This window comes from Magallana gigas, chromosome 1 (genome assembly GCF_963853765.1).
Source record: "Magallana gigas chromosome 1, xbMagGiga1.1, whole genome shotgun sequence".
NCBI classification, from domain to species: domain Eukaryota; kingdom Metazoa; phylum Mollusca; class Bivalvia; order Ostreida; family Ostreidae; genus Magallana; species Magallana gigas.
In genome coordinates this window covers 74267137-74285329 of record NC_088853.1, presented here as the reverse complement: position 1 = coordinate 74285329, position 18193 = coordinate 74267137, and the positions used below count along the sequence as shown (strand labels likewise).

The 18193-nt window shown below is 32.1% G+C and overlaps 2 protein-coding genes across 2 annotated transcripts; both read left to right on the top strand.

Moving 5' to 3' along the window:
* Window positions 1-1609: 1609 nt before the first annotated feature.
* On the top strand, window positions 1610-4781 carry LOC105344774 (uncharacterized). Its single transcript, XM_034481799.2, has 6 exons — window positions 1610-1721; window positions 2002-2160; window positions 2315-2392; window positions 2504-2608; window positions 2826-2962; window positions 3615-4781. The coding sequence occupies exons 2-6, from the start codon at window positions 2076-2078 to the stop codon at window positions 3798-3800; spliced, it is 591 nt and encodes a 196-aa protein (XP_034337690.2). The 5' UTR covers window positions 1610-1721; window positions 2002-2075; the 3' UTR covers window positions 3801-4781.
* Window positions 4782-11123: 6342 nt separating this feature from the next.
* Window positions 11124-17683, top strand: LOC136274135 (uncharacterized). Its single transcript, XM_066080500.1, has 5 exons — window positions 11124-11266; window positions 13223-13507; window positions 14494-14778; window positions 17000-17290; window positions 17654-17683. Exons 1-4 carry the CDS (start codon window positions 11206-11208, stop codon window positions 17173-17175), a joined length of 807 nt encoding a protein of 268 aa, XP_065936572.1. The 5' UTR covers window positions 11124-11205; the 3' UTR covers window positions 17176-17290; window positions 17654-17683.
* The last annotated feature ends 510 nt before the right edge of the window (window positions 17684-18193 follow it).

Below are 18193 nucleotides of genomic sequence, written 5' to 3'. Positions count from 1 at the left end.
GAACGAAACTGTTTTCCTTTATCAAGGAAGGAGCACGTGGTGCAGCTCGCGGGCTGATTTGATTGACAGGTGAAGCACGTGGACTCAGACTAAAACTGCATGATGGATTCAATCACAGTGTATACGGTCCCTATTCTTTTATGAATACTAAACTTAGGAAATTTTTATATTAGTATATTTCAAATGAATGCAGTGGCGTCGTGAGGGGGGGGGGGGGCTAAAGAGCATAACCCTCTCTCTCTCTCTCCTCTCTCTCTCTCTCTCACATAAAGATCGTAGATAAAATCAAGATCGGCGACACTCAATCAAAAAGCCTCCTCTGTGATATAGTTGTACGGTTAGACAAGGCCGTACGCAATTTGGAGATTTTCTTTTGTCTTGAATAGGTGTGAAAACCCCTAGAGCATGTCGTTTTCTACCCTAGGTTTGTTAATCACTATACACAGGAAATGATCGCGACTTATAATTAATATACACACTAAAGGAAATGTGTACAAAAATAGTAATTGGCATTTGAATTTTTTTAAGGTAACTCGAGATGTATGCATTTAATAACATGTACAACTTCCCATGATGTTTTGTGATGTAACAACCTCATTCCATTTCATGTAAAGAAATGTCTATCTTCACGCACACCAGAACGATTAGCCATTGTTTTATGAAAATCACAGAATATAGTGTAAATATCTTTTCAGGGCAACACTTAGTTTAAAACTGAATACAACCCGTGCGATGTGAAAAATCATATAATTTTAATTATGAGTACCTTTTTCCTTTGTGTTTTAATTAGGAGAACTGATTTTCCTTTGAACATTTAAGTGTGAGCATGTGTTTTTATAAGGCTACAACTAGTCGGTCTACAGAGCTGGTTGAAATCAATTTTCCGAACAAATTATAAAATTTTTATCAAAACAATGACGCTTGTTAGAGCAATTATAAGGACGTGATTTTCCGTTATATGAGCGATTAAACCACTTTTAAAATTTGAATGAATTTTTGACGGTTTGATAGGATAAAAAGATAAAATGATATTGAAAATAAAAATATACATACCTGAATATTTATAAAGTAAAATGTTTAATTTAAGTAAATAAGTCTTATTAATTTTACATTTTTTTTGTTACATTTTAAAATTATAATTTAATCGTATATCGATACATGTATATCAATAAGTTGGTAAAGCATGATTTTTCAACCACTTGCGGGCATGGCTCATTTCACCTTGGATTGTACAGATAACAGCTTTAAATAATTAAAATTCAAATATTACCCCAGTATTACCAAATAAACAGCGAATATTAAAAAAAAATATTTACCTTCAAAACATGTGATTTTCTATAAAAGGATCATGATTATCTTTATGCATTTGTTAACTTACATTTATGTTTAATGCATGTTATATTTTTTTTTAATCAAGGGAGATAACTCGTGTTCCTTTTCGATACTTTTTAACACCTGTAATCGATCGTTCAAACCGCGGGGGTGTTGTCATTATGGGTGATTGAACCGCGGGGGCACGCGGTTTTTACCTGAGACAGGTGTTTAAACCGCGTTGCAATTTGGACCGCGGGGGTGCGCGGAAAATACGGGATCCGCGTTGACGGTACTGTATTTTGAGGCCAGAACTTTGACCCCAGGCCAAAATACATATTTTCGCTTGGAAACTTGTAATACGTTTGTTTGTACCATACAATATGCTGAGCCGGATGCAAACCTCAAAGGTATGCTATATTTCTTTTTAAAATGTATTGGAGGTGTATAGTTAGAATATTTTTTTTAAAGAATGAAAGAACGGTTAAACATTATATTTACAACAGAAAAACAAAGCAGATTTTTAAAGATGTTTAAATCAAAAATAAGAAAAAATTGCTTAATCATGTATGCTATGTTTCTAATTGTTTTAATTGTTATTTGGAATAATCCTGAATTATAAGTTGAAGACCAGTTCATAATGTCTTCTGATTATAAGGTCTATTGTCTAGTATTATTGATTTTTCAAAGGATCAACCACAGAGTCAACTTTTCTGATCAACAATGTTATATACGCAATAATTGGCGTGTCCATCGCAGTCTTTATGATTATTGTGATTTTGGTGCTGGTCTTGGTGATGTATTTCCAAAGAAAACAAAGAACTGGCTCAAAAAATGAAAGCTTTCAATGTAAGTATTCTTCATATATAAAATAATTTACTGCTTAATAGAGTGATTAATACTGTTCTAAAGTGGTATTGAATGTGAGCAATTTAAATTGTCGTTTAAGACATTAACATTTTCGAAAATGATGAAATGTAATCTGAGACAAAAATGTGTACAGTTGTAGGTAAGCAACAGCAAATGGAAACAAGGAACACAGATGCCAATAAAACAGATGATTGCTGCCAAGATAGAAACGGTATCATTCTTTCTCAAAATTGCATTTTCGCTATTGGTTTTTCCTCTAGTTCTCTGATGGTTTTATATATCTTTAGGCAAACAATGATAAAATACAGAGTTTCTTTTTCAGAAAAAGAAAATCAAAACTGTGCTGCAGAAGTATACACCTTTGTTGAGAAGAATTTCTTGAGCAAAACAGATGAACTGAAACACGATGTCACTGAAAATAACCAAGGTATCTATTATTGCTTTTTTTATCAAATATCTTCTTTGGTAAAAGTGGTAACATTCTGAATAATTAGCCATTGCAATATTTTCTACAACAGGTTGAATTATTTTAATTTGAAGCTTACTATGAATTGACCATTTCGGTTAATGATTCACACTATAGTCTCAGAAATCTACATGCACATCATCTAACAAAACAATTACGTTTTTCGTATAACTTCAAGGTATGTTAGGCGAAGAAGTTCTTACCACAATGGCAAAAGAACCTGCAGTAAGAATTAATGAGGGGATGTGTTTGGAAAATGCGCCATTAGAGGAAATAAAACTGGGAACTGGAAACACTGATCCATCAAGGAAAAGGGTAAGACAGAGGTTTCTAAATTTAATAATAAGAATTGTTGGTGTAAATAACTAGACACCATAAAGCCATTATAATTGTGGAATTTGTCAAAAGATATATGATTTAGCAAACACTTGATGTTTTGCTACAATTTTTTTTTCATGCATGCGTTCTTTACATTTTGAAAGTGATGTTTTTATACGGAATGAAAAAAAAAACAAACAAACAAACAAAAAATATCATTATTCCTGGCGCTTTTAAGAAGGAAGAGAAAACGCATTAAAATGTTTTCTTGCATGCGTTTTATTAAACTTTAAATGCAGCCATACACTAAATTATTTCCTTGTCGTTTTTAGGTGGCAATTGTCAAAACAAATTATGATTTGCATAGAAAACTTAAGTTTGAAATCCAAGAAAGTAAATGGTTAGGACCAATTTAGAATACATTTTCCTTCTTAAGATAAAAAGCTCTGTATAAACATGTAGGGAATTATTTGAGTTTTAATACTTATATATCATCGTTTGTCCATATAATTTTTAATATTATAGATCTTTATTTGACACTAAATATCACGTTTAAAAGTTTTGAAGGTCTTATGGTTTATCAGTTGGCCTCTTTTTTTAATTTAATAAAAAAAAGTAATGTGTGTCAAACATTGAATTTATTTGTTAGAATGACGAAGGATTGATTTATATTGACATGGATTTTTCGAGAAAGTTCAACAATTTAGACACACATCAAAAACTCGTCATTCACGGACAGGAAGATCGAACAGAGTACACGTTCATGGATTTCTCCAAGAGAGCGCCACCTATGCAGGAAACACGTGACGAAGCGGAGATGCAGGAAGAAAGTTGATTTTACACATTCAAGCTCTCATGTGTTTTGTTTTTGATGTTTGTTAGCTCTCTGTTCTCTAACTTAATCGCAATCATTAATTATATCTACATGTACATCATCATATTGTTTATTTAAATTTTTATTGATTATTTATGAACGCAATACTTAGATAACTTTGATAAGTATTGATTGTGTATTTATTAGATACTTGTGTATTTTCAATTAGATGCCGTTTAAGGTTTTTTTTCCATAATCATTTTTTTTCAGTAAACGAGATAGGATGTTTTGCCGTCATATTTAGAAGAAACTACTCAAATATTGTTTCATTTACCGTATATCCGGTAATTTTCACGGTGATCTAGATCGTAAAAACTGACGCAAAGTAAAAGAAGCTACACATTTTCCCTATTTTCGCAAATTCTGTAACACTCGAACAAAAACAAACACGGATATACGGTACTTTATGAAATATAAAATTATTAATAGGTGATTAAATATCATTCCGTATATTTGAAAAGAAATAGATCTGGAAAATCAATCAACATTTATTTCATTTTTACAAAAAGCATATTTTTTTTTTTAGATTTAAGTGTTTATATTTAAGTGTTGTATTGCTTTTTTACGCTTGGTTATAAAGTATTAGTTGATATTGAGTGTGACCGGTCAGCAGACGATGATCACTCCTCCGAAGCACCTGATCCTACCTCTATCTTTTTAGATAAGCATGCATATAGGTCTTGCATTGTTCTATTCAAAACAAGGTAAAACATCCTTGCTATCAAATCTATGCTGTGGATTTGTTTTCCTTTTCAATTTTCTGGTTGTATTAAGCTAAGTGTATTCGTCTCTTAAATCATAACATTAATATCGTCAGTTGTAATAAAAACAATGAAAAGGTTGCATACGTAAACGATGTTTCTAGCTAATCAAAAGAGAGCAATGGTTACTACACTCAATATGAAACTATTGTATTTTTGTTTGACCTTATTCTGTAGAGTTTCAAGGCTATGATAGCATTATATTTAAACAAATATTCTTTTTGTTGTAAATGAAATAATTAAAAGGATTACATATAAATGTTGTTCTTTGTTTGTTAATCCAGTTATATGGGTGTTAACTGATATGAGAAGGGTATTTCCTGAATTTTTCGACTTTGCATTTTATATTGACAATGAGACATCGAAAAATCATGAAATTAACTCTTTTTTTACGATAGCAATCATTTAATGTTAACTAATGACAAAACAAATAAGATCTCACATGGTGTTTTGACAATAAACATTCAATTTATACAATAACACGAGCAAAACATATCCAGGTTGCTTTTTTTTCTTCACTTTTTTCATTTATTTACATGTAAAATTCTACAGAATGGCTTCACAAAGTATATGTAAGTTATTATTTGTTTTTACTTAGCACAGATAGCTTGAAGAGGTAAACCATCTAAAATATAAATCAACTATTGTTAAATTTGTCTAAGTTTAGCTATCGCATATCAATAGAGTGTTCATTGTACCATGAATATAATGTTAACTCACAAAACACACACATCGTCATTTTTTTCTACAAAGAGTTGTAAATCTTGTCATTGTCCAGGTTCTTAATTAATTTTATTTTTCGTTCCTTTTTCACTGTATCCAAAGACGAGTATAAATGGTTATGATTACTGCTCGTTGCCTGCTCATAGCAATTTATAGTTCCATGATCCTCAACCTGAACTATATCCTGGTTCGATGGATCAAATTGTCGGCCCTTCATGCGACCAATAGCAACAGTCACACCCAGTAACGATACACCAAGCACAACGGACAGGCCAGTAGAGATAAGAAAACCCAACTCACTATTCTGAAATCTTGTGGAAAAAAAACACAATAGCTAGAGGATATCGTGCGAGTATATAAAATAACTAGGTATCTAATGCGAGTGTACGTATGTGAGAATATTGGCAAAATGATAAATTAAACATTGAACTTACTTTCAGATGCGGGTTTCTGCAAATTTGTCAGAGAAACTTAAAAACAAAAGCTTAAATATTAAATGTGCGATCAATATTCATTTTTTTAATTCGGGGGTGGGAGGGGGTTGCATTTGCTTTTTAAATGACATCATCTGCCTCATCACCTTTTAAGTCTGTGGTTTCTTGTTAGAAGACGTGCACCATAATTTATAGAATATGTCCCGTTCTTTTCCATGGCGTGCCATGGGACACCACTGTAATCAGATGTCTGGCGTTCCCTTGCTGTATGACGATATTTTTGACACCGATTGCCTGATCATCAAGATCCAACATTTTTAGCGACTGGTTAATGGTTTGCAATCATGAGTATTTTCACAACAGCTTTGTTCTCAAATCCAATTACAGTTCCATTATACGAGGGCCGTTCGGAAATTATTGAGACATTTACTCTTATTTCCTTGGGGGAAAAAGAAACCCTTAAAATTTAACCAAAACGTACACAAGGATAGAGTGTATCAATGTGAAAAGTTTTGTTTCCAGGGCATGATTGAATCATTCCTGGTAAACGGACCATCTTGCCTTCGTCCAGTGACTTGACGCAACCGCAAACTTACCGCAACGTCATTTTATCGCTTCTCATTGATCCTATGTTTTAAACACCAAACAAACAAAGGGATATTTGAATTAATTCTTCATTTCTCATCCATTGTTCAAATTCACAAATTCTCTCCATTCTTGATTTTTTGGGGAAAAATCAGGTTATTTCTAACCGAAAGTGAAAAAACTGTGAAATGTCTCCTACAGTCATTCTGTGTACATATTTCAGAACTGTTGACATCATTTAGTGTGCGAAAAGTACTTGATATTTAGTCACTTTTTCTGAATTCTAGTTATAAACTTAGTAAATGAAGACGATGAACTGAAGCCCTTTATCCCTTGCCATCGTATATTTTTTGTTGTCAGATCTCTTGCTTGGTAAATATATCGGTACCTTATCCGTATTTCAACTCGAACAGAAGTGAAACTTGATTAAAAGTTCGTCACAATAAATAGCAAAATGAACGTATATAATTTGATTTCTTTTATTACACACTGTTACTTTGCGGATACTTAGATATACGATGTTTTAGTTTTATTATTCTCCGAGTTTATGCTAGCGCCGGGTACCCCGACCACCGATTCGTTCAGCTACCGTTGTAAACAACATATTTAACATTTTTGAAATATTTTTTTGTTTAATCAGTTGTTAAGGTGTCTTAAATGTTCATTCCAATATTCACCCTAATTTGGCACTTAAGAAGGGAAATATCCATGTTGTATCAATAATTTCCGAACAACCCTCGTATATGTTCATCATATCATGGATATCTCGTCGGTTCCCTGAAATCCACACCGAATGATTTCGTACACAACACCTTAATGTCGAACTTGAGACTTTCTGTTCTTAGCCCAGTCGCCATTCCTACACAGTCAAATGCCCCTGTATCAGACCATTGGGTCCCACGGTCGGAGCTTTAGTTTGACCTTGGACCAGATACATTAGATAGGATGGCTGTCCCGCTGTCCTGGACCTTACTAATTCGTACTCTTGGAGTCGGGTTACCATTTACAAAACACGATACACGCAATGTTGTTCCTTCACGTTTGTCAGCTGTATACGTCTTTCTCCATGGATGTATACAAATAGAAGATCCATATCTAAACTTTATATCAATGTATCAGGGTTTTTTTTTACTTCAGTTGTAAATCTTTTTTTTCAGCTTTTTGCATTCTTAAAAAAAAAATTGGTGAAAAAAATGTGTTTATAGCAATCTTGTATTTGTTCTCATTTTCCTCAAAGCTTGGAGTCTTGTAACGTTGTAAAAACCGAAATATGTAAAATATATAAAATTTAACACTTTTCTATCTTTCATAGAAAGCTTCTTATAAATGGACACGCCCATTTCCCTACTAGGCCTCTTTCAGCTTCACTTGCTCAACAACTTACACATTACTTCTAGAAGTATTGGTTGACAATACTTTCCTTCTGCATGGCAACTGAATCAAATATAGTCATATGATATCGATATATTTCATCATTATACATTTGATATAACCATATAATCACACAATGTAGTGATGGATACAGCCTTGCTATGAATTGACTCTAGATCGTCTTCTGCAGTACACATTATAGTTTTATTTCTGAAACTCCTTGTGACTTGTATCTACATCTTTGGTATGTCTGTCTGTTCTTAGCGTTGGTTGGAATGTTTTTTTTCTGGCAAAACATTTAAATAGCCCCTAATATATAGCACGATTTATTAAAAACGCAAATCAACGGGTGGTAGGGAAAATTTCACAATGTGTCAAACTTATTAATATTTTAATTTCTTAAGTAATATCCTAAGTCATACTTAGTTAATATTTTTCTTCAGATGATCTTAATCAGTACATGTATATTGTTCAATTGCGTAGATTTTGTTCTTAAATTCAAAGATTTTTTTAATATGAAATTTACATTATGTATTCTATATTCAAATAACAAAAATACTGTTAAACATATGTATCTCTTATCCTATGCCTTTTCATTTCTCTGTCTGTATTTATTTGTCTGTCTCATTCGTTTGTCTTACAAAACAGCATATTGGTACAGATATATAATCATTTACTTCTAATTGACAAACATATATTTATGATGGACTATGATAATCACCCCCTGTCCAGATGAAGACTCGTCTGTCTTGCCACGAGGACATTAATACGCAGAGTCAGACGGAGTTACGTCCCTCACTTTTAACGCCGTCTCTGTTGATCCAGGAAGTCCACAGTAAAGAGCATACATGAACTTCGATGTCCTCCAGACAACGTGACAGTTTTCTTTCAACAATATCTTTTGAACATCAGTGTTATTATTTTTTCCATTCTATGATAAAAATGAAGGTCGTCTTTTCTGTACATTCTGTTGGTAGCATCACATTTATGGTTTTGCCAGCTTCAGTTTCGTACTTCAAGACTGACAGACAAATAAATACATTTACATTTTTAATTATGTTTCCTCATATGAAACTATAGAGTAGCAAAAGCAATTATGTTTAAAATTATTTATGACGTGACAATGATTACTGCACGCGTTAATCGTTTGACGATTGCATTATGATTGTGAACATTAAAACCTTGCTTATTTTGATAATTCTGATCGGGGTTCCTTTCTCAAACGTACATATAAGTATTTTTTTTTTTAACTGTAGCTGTTTATTGCTTAAATGAACAAGTATTCTGAGAGTATTTTAAAAGCTATTTCTACTAATTTTTTTTAAATTTTAATAGTAATGTTATCAAAATATTAAATATAATCCGAGAAAGTTCGGGGTTACTTTGATTTGTTTTAAGAAAAAAAATGGTTTGAAAAAAGGAAATGTAAATCAATTTTTATCATATATGCATTACTCTTACAAAACTATAGTCAAGTTTCATATTAGTTCTGCCCACTGAATACAAAAAAAAAAAATCCTGAAAATTAACTTCAGGATCGCTGACATTCACACGCAAAGATAGCGATTTAGTTTTTAAAATAATGCAAACCTTCGCATTTATGTTATAATTTAACCTTTGGTCAAAAAACATTATCCATAGAGGGTTATACATCAGTATGTCCAGTATGTGGTACTGGGCCCTATTCACCTGACTCATGGAAAATTCCTTCCATGGTTGCTCACAAAGATCGCGTTATCATTCTGAGAGGTGTTTGTCCACAAAAAGGCTATGTCTGCATTCCAAAACCTGGTTGTTTTCAAGAAATATATTGTATTTTTTAACATAATCGATAACAGTCTAATCATCAAAAACATTTGCATAGACGTAAAGCTATTTTAAAGCACCTTGCTCAGTGGTCATAGGCGTTAGGCCAGTCAACCAAAGGCTGCTTGTTCAAGCCCTGTGAAATAGTAACTGACACCAAGTACAACAGACCTGATATATCCAGTAAATAGGCATATACATGTAGTATGTCATCAACCGTGACGTGATTTCACTAAGATGAAATTTAAAAATCCTGGAGGTGTTTTATCTTAACTTATATACCAATGGTTTATCTAAATATGATTGATTGAATAAACAATTTTAAAAATGTGTGTAAACAGTGTATTGTATTCTTCTTCTTCTTTTATTCGAACTCATATATCAGTAAAAGTAGATGATATCAATGACACTTCCGGTTTAACTAGATATTTCGAACACGGGGGAAGTTGACAAACTTTAATCATCAAGAATCATGCTCTCTGAAAATGAATTTTAAGTGTTTACTGCAAAATGATAGGTCATAGTGCCGGTACGAAAAAGGAATCTTAACATGTCCAATGTCAAGCACTGCTTTAAGTTTAAAGCATCTCAAAGGAGTTTTGTTTAACGGTCATTGAGTATAGTAACCCGCACGATTTGATAACTGAGAGAATACTTAAATTACTGCTACAAGTACCCTACAAAAGCTTATTAGCTTCAAACCAAGTATTGCAGCTAACACGGGATGAAACCCTACCGAATGTTAAGTAGATAATCTGGAAATGTGACTGAAAGCCATTACTATGCTATTTTCCCTGAAATCAAAAATATCAATCATGTTTATTTCCTAGGACACTTTTAAACTTTTTTTTCTAAATCCATTTCTAAAAAGAATGCTAAAATCTATCATCATGACTAGTTAATTTTATGATTATTTGAGACTGAGTAATATTCTCATTATCCATGAGATCTCTTAAACGTAATAAATCCAATAATGATATTTTAGCCTGCAACTATAACAATTATTTATCAATAATATTGAAACATTTGGAAATATTTTATCTTTGAAATCGAAATGTGTTTCGATACATATTTTTAAACGAAGCCCTTTGTCTCAAGTTTTTAAATTCATTCTTAAATTGACCACGAGCATGCAGCCCTCTTAAGATGTCTAAGTGACCATTTTCAGACCATTTGTATCTCCTCGATTGGAGAGGTCTGTGTAAGAATATAGAAACAAATCTAAATGTAAAACTATTTGTTTTTTTTCTCTATACTATGCGTCGCTCTCATGGTCAAATATAGAAGAAGAAAGACAAATAAACAAACACATTCATACATACATAAATACATATATAAATACATACATACATACATACATACATACATACATACATACATACATACATACATACATACATACATACATACATACATACATACATACATACATACATACATACATACATACATACATACATACATACATACATACATACATACATACATACATACATACATACATTATCGCAGTGTGTAAACATAATGATCTTGTGCTCCGACCTTCACCAGGAAGGAACTTCTCACTTCAACAAGTTTGAAAAAATGAAGAACAACATTATATATGAAAGCGGATTTTTTTTTAAATTTCTGCATCAATGTTTTAACAGAAAATGAAGAGGATTCTACTGTTATGAAAAACGAGAGATGAGAATGCTGCTATTCCAAGTTATTTTAATGACATGTGGACTACTTTGTATTGTTCAAGGTAAGTCTTATTTATTATTTCATACAACTTTATCGATATGAACTACTGCAAATAAATGTTGTTTCATTTGCGTGGTTATAATGAATTGATCAACATACAATAAGTAAAATGAATACGATTAAGTTTAAAAGAGACTCTTTAGCAGTGTTAGTCAACAGTTGCAAAATAAAATTAACTATGATCGCTAAACCTTTTTTAAAACAGTTGTATTACAATTAAGTAAAAGTAAGCGTTACATAACAAAAACCCGTTTCTTTGTTCTGAGATATATTTTGTCAGATACATGTATACAAAGGTTATGAATTATTAAAGACATCGCAAACCTTATCGATGAACATACAGTCAACAAAAACCGTCTATTTATTTTTTTTAATAAGGCTACAATTTAAATGAAAACTTTTAAATATTGTGGACGGGGGGGGGGGGTAGTTGAAAGTTTTTTTTTACTCATTTAGACACAAAAACTAATCGCTGAGATAAATAGTAGGTAAATGATATAAGGTAACAACTGCATTTTCAGTAACAAAAAGTAAAACATAATTAATGCAAGTTGGTGGGCGAAGGCTATCAACGGACATCACAAAGATTAAGCCACTTGGAATTCTGATAAGATTGGATTTAGAGTATTTTGCTCAATTTTGAATTTAAATAGTTCCTTTTTTTTCGTTTTTACAGAATGTAAAATAACCCAGTCAAAGTAAACATTCTAAATTGTTCTTTATCTCATACGTGTGGTGTATATTACCCGTGTGATAAACCTTTGCTATATCACACGGGTGATGCTATATCAAATACTTCCGGTCGGAACTACTTTTGACACAGCCCCTCGCTTCAACGCTTCAGTGACCTATTTTCGAAGATTTGCTAGTACTTTCAACATCACTATATCTACTACAAAAATTAATATAAAATTGATTTTGTCAAAGATTTAAATTACAAATACGAAGAAAAAAACACATAACTGCGTAGCACAGGCGTCGGAACCGGGGGATTCACCCCCCCCCCTTCTTTTTTGCAAAGTTATATAACCGTTCATAACCGTAACCACAAGACCTTTTTTTTTGTTTGTCAAGATTTTTGATAAATTTTGCCCACTTCCAACTTTCAATTTGCTTTGTGAAGTTTATAAAACAACAAATTACGTTAACTATCAAGGAGTTCATCCTGACGACGCGACGCGATGAAAACAGAGCGCTCTGGTTGTGTTTATATACAAGAACTTACCGAAATACTGTTTCATGAGACTTTTATTCCACCACCAGTAAGCATCCTTTTTCACTATTTTCAATTTTGAATCATAAGGCTAGCCTAGTGTTTGTTTTATTAAACATCATGCATCAACAACTGTTCCTTGTTCGAGTCAATTCAAACTAACGAGCATTCGCAACTTTGTGTATGTTAACAAACTTGATTATTCAAGTCTTCTAATCGGAATTTCCATTTAATCAAGTGAATAAGCTCTAAGAAAAATTATCTAGAGCTAAAAAATTATTTAAAGGTTTATTTCAGTGAAACTGTACATTAAACCAGTAAGGTTTATTTCAGGAATGACGTACTAAATTGTATTGCGCAAGGTCACAATAGCCGCATAACACAACGTTGCATCATCGTTTTTAATCTTTGAAACAAAAAACCAATTTGGGTCACACAAGGGAAATGGTGTGAAATGGTTATATTCGCTCGGCAAGCCTCGCGAATATATACACCGTTTCAACTCGTTGGATAAAGCAAACATAAAATCACACAATATAGATATCCTCTATATATTACATAGGTTACGATAAAACAAGTATTAGTTAGTTGCTCAAGAAACATAAACATCCGTTTGAAATATTTCTGTAGAAAAATTGCGTTAAATGAAACAAATACAAAAGGTTCATCATTTATGTAAAATATTTTCCAAACTCAAAATTACATGCGCTACAATTGTAATACCTTATTCTCATATATTTTAAGACCGACCATCGAATCCAAACGTAACAGGAGACCTTAACGTTGAGGTCAATAGATACATAGCATTGACCTGTTCCAGCAACTCAACTTCAGCCCCTGACTACAATTCAGAGCTCGTCACCTTGTCTTACACATGGTTTGTCAACGATACGAAGATAAATGAAGAAACAAGAGAGACCCTGATATTATATGTTACTAGGGAACTCAAATACAACAGGTACTCGTGTACAGCCACAGAAGATGGTCTGGAGTCTGATAGGAGTGTCCCAATAAAGATCAACCCTCTGTGTAAGCATGACTGGTGTCACTAAAGCTCTTGAATCCCCTTGTTAATTTATTTTTTTTAAAAAGTCATAAATTTTAGCAACGCTCATAAGCCTTCAAATGAGGTAACTCTCGAATTTACAAAACGAAATATCGACGGTAACTTTATCCGAAAGTGGCCTTTGCAACCTTACTAGGTAATGTCATGAGTAAAAATTTAAAAAAAAAGGAAAAGTAGCTATTTTCAGTTGTCAACCCAATATTTTACATACATGTATCTAAAACAATTTAATAATTTTATTTGATTAATAAAAAATATAACCTGGTGCACTTTAACTTTTAATTTCATGTAAAATGAAACTATGGCATGTAAATTACAAAGCAATTCCTTAGTTAAACAAGGTATTTTCATAAATTGATAATAGCCACACATTTTGTTGGGTTCCCTTGTTCAAATATAAAAAAAATCACCTGAATAAATCCCCGTTGCATTTTTTCAACAGCATTCGTACACGTCACATTTAAATTAATGTCAAATACACCTATAATATATGATGAAATGATGAATTTGTTAGCTGTTTTAAAAATCAAATATATATATATATATATATATATATATATATATATATATATATATATATATATATATATATATATATATATATATATATATATATATATATATATATATATATATATATATATATATATATAGTTTTCACTCGTTGAGCATAAATATGATGTACCAATTGCTTGTATTTTCAATAGTCATATAAAATACAGTTTTTTAATATCACAAATGTTGGATAGATTTTTAAATAATATTGTTGTAAATTATTATTTTTAGCAAAATGTCGAAAATACAAACACTCATATTATCAATAAATATTTTGTTTCTTCATTTAATTATGAATCCTCCTCACTACAAATCAAACTTGTTCGTCCCTGGCACTGCGTTATAAAGGTGATTTACTGAATATGTTTTCCTTCATTCAAATGTATCTTTATAGACGGACCGGACAGATTAACCATTACTCCAGAACCTTTACTGAACATCAATGGCAAATTAACGGTAATGAAATGGGAGACTATTGGCCCCTTTGTTTGTACAGCGGATTGCAATCCACCGTGTAATATAACATGGAAAATAAAAACATCCGATGGATTCAGCGCTGGTCGTTCAAAGATGGGGACATTTTTAAAACAAGCAGTTCAGAAAAACATGTTATTATTCCGCTGCATAGCACATCGGGGGGAAAATACATTAAAAAGGGGTTTTCAACTTGATATCAAAGGTAAGTATTTTTGCAACATAAATTTTGGAACATATTGTTGTAATAATACTCGAATGTCCCTTTGCATTGCCTTGAGTATTTGACAATATACACCGTGTACCTCGTGAATTTGTAAACAGCTGGGGAAAAGGGATGATTGAAAAACATTAAAAAAAATTATACTGATTTATTAAACGAACAATGCAAATGTTTGGGTTTGAGATTTCAGTGATTTGTTGAAAACAAATAAAATGAAGAACAGATACATCTGTTTAAAAGTGAGAAACAAATTATAAAACGTTTATATTGAACTAGTTTGATAAAATATTGCAGTATGTAAGCATTAAAGTAATCAATAGTTTTTATGATAATGAAAATATATATTAATATCTACTAAAATTTTATTTACAAGATTTACCTAGAGAAAAATCTTTTTAGATTTGGGGATCATTACGAATAATTATTGTTTATTTCCTAAAAAAATATTATAATTATAAAATGGATATGGATGTAAAGCTAATTTATGTCAAGGATTTAGGAAAAGAGCTGCCTCACTCATAGTGCTTCATTGTACTGTATAATGTATATATGTAAAATATTATTGTATTGATATAATTAGTTACTTTTGGAAACTACACGCTAAATTACATACAAACAACATACAATACCCGCAACGTTATTTTTTTACAATCCTATCCTATCGTATCGTGTATCAATCCTAGCGTATCGTGCGTGTGTACTGTTCTATCGTGCGTTAATCCTATCCTATCGTGCGTGCATACCGTTCTTTCGTGCGTTAATCCTATCAGGTTTATCGTTTAATTTCAACAATTCTTCCGTTTATCCTATCGTGTTAATCGTTTGTGCCTTTTCATAAGTTACTAAGTTGCAACTCGTACGGTGCGCCGTATACGAATATTTATCGAACAAGAATTGTAAAATTATATCCAACATTCCGTCAGGATACTAATTTTTTTAGATCAAAATTAACCAATATTATATGTCAATCATATCTGTTAACATTGAAAATGAAAAACGAAGTTCTTAGGAACAAGGTAACATTTTTATATTAATAAAAACCCGAGTTGTATTTTGAACCCGTTATTTTCCGTGTGATATTTGATTTCAGGCTGAAATGTTCTCAGCAATCAGCTAGGGTGTGTGATAATGATAACAATGTTAACAAATCGTACGCAGAACGTGTATCTGCGTAAAATTAATATTTATATAACTTGTCTGTAATAATGCGTTTTTAATGCGTCATTTTCTTATACAGAAAGAAATGTACAGATATATTACTTTATACAAGAGTTGGATTTATATAAATAAATCCGCTATTTTCCGAGTGATTTACTCTCGGGCTGAAGTATTCGCAGCGATCGGCTAGGGTGTTCGGTAATGAAAACAATCTTAACAATACAAAATATTTATTGATCATTAAAGCTCATAATTTTACTTAAAAAAGATTAACTGGTCATTTTTATAAATTCTATAAATGATGCAGCGATGATTAACAACTCGGCAATTGTTACTAAAAAGGAATTCCACGTAAATATGTATTTGTACGTGTTCTCTCTCAAATTCTGCCATTATCAGTTTGTTCGTAAATATTGTTTTAAGCGATGATACGTTTATCGTGAACATCGTTTATCCTTTCCTATCGTGTATCAATCCTATCATATTGTGCGTGTATACTGTTCTATCGTGCGTGTATCCTATCCTTTCGTGCGTTTATACTGTTCTATCGTGCGTTAATTCTATCCTATCACGCGTGAATCCTATCATATCGTTTATCTTGTAGAAAAATAACGTTGCGGGTACTGTACACACAAACAATCACTACAGTAAAGGTTATCATCACAGGTTTAAAAAAATATGAAGTCAAATCCTGAAACAAATGCAATGAAAACGCAGGTAAATTGTGTGTTGACTTTTTTTTAATAGTTAGATACTGAAACACATTATATATTTGCCAATGATAACACAATTTTTCATGTTTTCGCAGTCATACCTTTAATCGATGAGTGATTCACATTGGACAGTTTTATTTGATATAACATTAGGTGACTCGTGTTGTGTAGAAGCTTATAAAACTTTTATAAATGACAAGATTTGTGAAAGATGTCTTACCAAGACTTCGAAATACGTACTTAATGTGATTTGCTTAATAATATGTTTACCTTTGACAGTTCTTGTATTACAGGTATAATTATCTTATTGGGTCGTTATCTCTGTGTTTCAGACATTCCACAAACACCCTTAAACTTCACTGGCTATTCCTTCACACATAGATACATCAATCTTACTTGGATTTCTGGATTCAATGGGGGCTACGATCAATTCTTTATTCTGTATCTGAACGTGGGCTCAACGTGGACAGAAGAAAAAAAATTAACAGACCCTGGTGAAGGCAGATAAGTAAAATTTGATCGTGGGCCATTGACCCCTGGACGTGAATACTGGTTCCGATTGCAAAGTTGTAATACAATTAATTGTTCGTCAACCCCTGATGATGTAAGGGCAGTTGTTAAAGGTAATTTACTGAAACTCTTTTAGTTTTAATTTCATTTTTTGACATTAAATGGTATTTATTCAAATAATGTGTGCTAGTAGCTTTAACAGTAATCTACATGCTGGTTATAGCGCTCAACGGTTAACAATGGCCCGAATTTGATATATCAACTAGTACTGTACTATGCTAATATCAATTCCTATTGATACTAAAGTTCGAACGAAACTAAGTGTAATTTGATATTGATTTCAAATGTTACTACTTAGTCATTCCACATTGTTCAGTTGACCATGCAATTGGTATAAGCTACTTAATGGGATTTGTAGATTAATATATGATATTTTGTTCTGTCAAACGATAAGCTGTTTTAAATCTATTTTAAAGGTGAATCATGCGCATCCCTTAGAGAAAAAAGTAAGTTTAAAATTGCCTTTCAAATAAACAAAAACATTTAAAGTACAAAAATATCATTACGATCCTGATCTAATTCATCAGTATATGTTATTAGTAAATTGTTAAAGAAATGGGATAATTTATCTTACCTTATTTCAGAGGACGGAGCCAAACCCACTGATGCAATCGTTGTAATCTGCATTCTTTCAACTCTTTTCGGGATTACATGTCTAGTAGTGGCAGTAATTGTAATCTGTTAAACTCGCTATGGTAATGAAAATCAAAAGGATACAAACGGCGACCAGACTATTCAGTTAGATGAGAAACTCATGACGGAGCACTACGAGAATGTACAAGGTACCGGAACATGTGGTGACGTCACAGTACAAGGTGATGTCCGAGTACAAAGCACTGACGTAGACTGCGACTACACAACACTGGAGCGTCCTGACCATGAAACTGTCTATGAGGAGTTAAAGTCAATTTAAAAAAGTTAAACGTTTGATCGATGCATGATGTGTAATCAAATGT

What these genes read in the sequence shown, in the direction of transcription:
- LOC105344774 (XM_034481799.2), top strand. Translation starts at nt 2,076, where the DNA reads ATGATTATTGTGATTTTGGTGCTGGTCTTGGTGATGTATTTCCAAAGA. An exon ending in TTGCTGCCAAGATAGAAACG is followed by an intron (nt 2,393 to 2,503) that starts GTATCATTCTTT and finishes TTTCTTTTTCAG; the next exon opens with AAAAAGAAAATCAAAACTGT. An exon ending in CTGATCCATCAAGGAAAAGG is followed by an intron (nt 2,963 to 3,614) that starts GTAAGACAGAGG and finishes TTTATTTGTTAG; the next exon opens with AATGACGAAGGATTGATTTA.
- LOC136274135 (XM_066080500.1), top strand. Translation starts at nt 11,206, where the DNA reads ATGAGAATGCTGCTATTCCAAGTTATTTTAATGACATGTGGACTACTT. An exon ending in AATAAAGATCAACCCTCTGT is followed by an intron (nt 13,508 to 14,493) that starts GTAAGCATGACT and finishes GTATCTTTATAG; the next exon opens with ACGGACCGGACAGATTAACC. An exon ending in TTTTCAACTTGATATCAAAG is followed by an intron (nt 14,779 to 16,999) that starts GTAAGTATTTTT and finishes TCTGTGTTTCAG; the next exon opens with ACATTCCACAAACACCCTTA.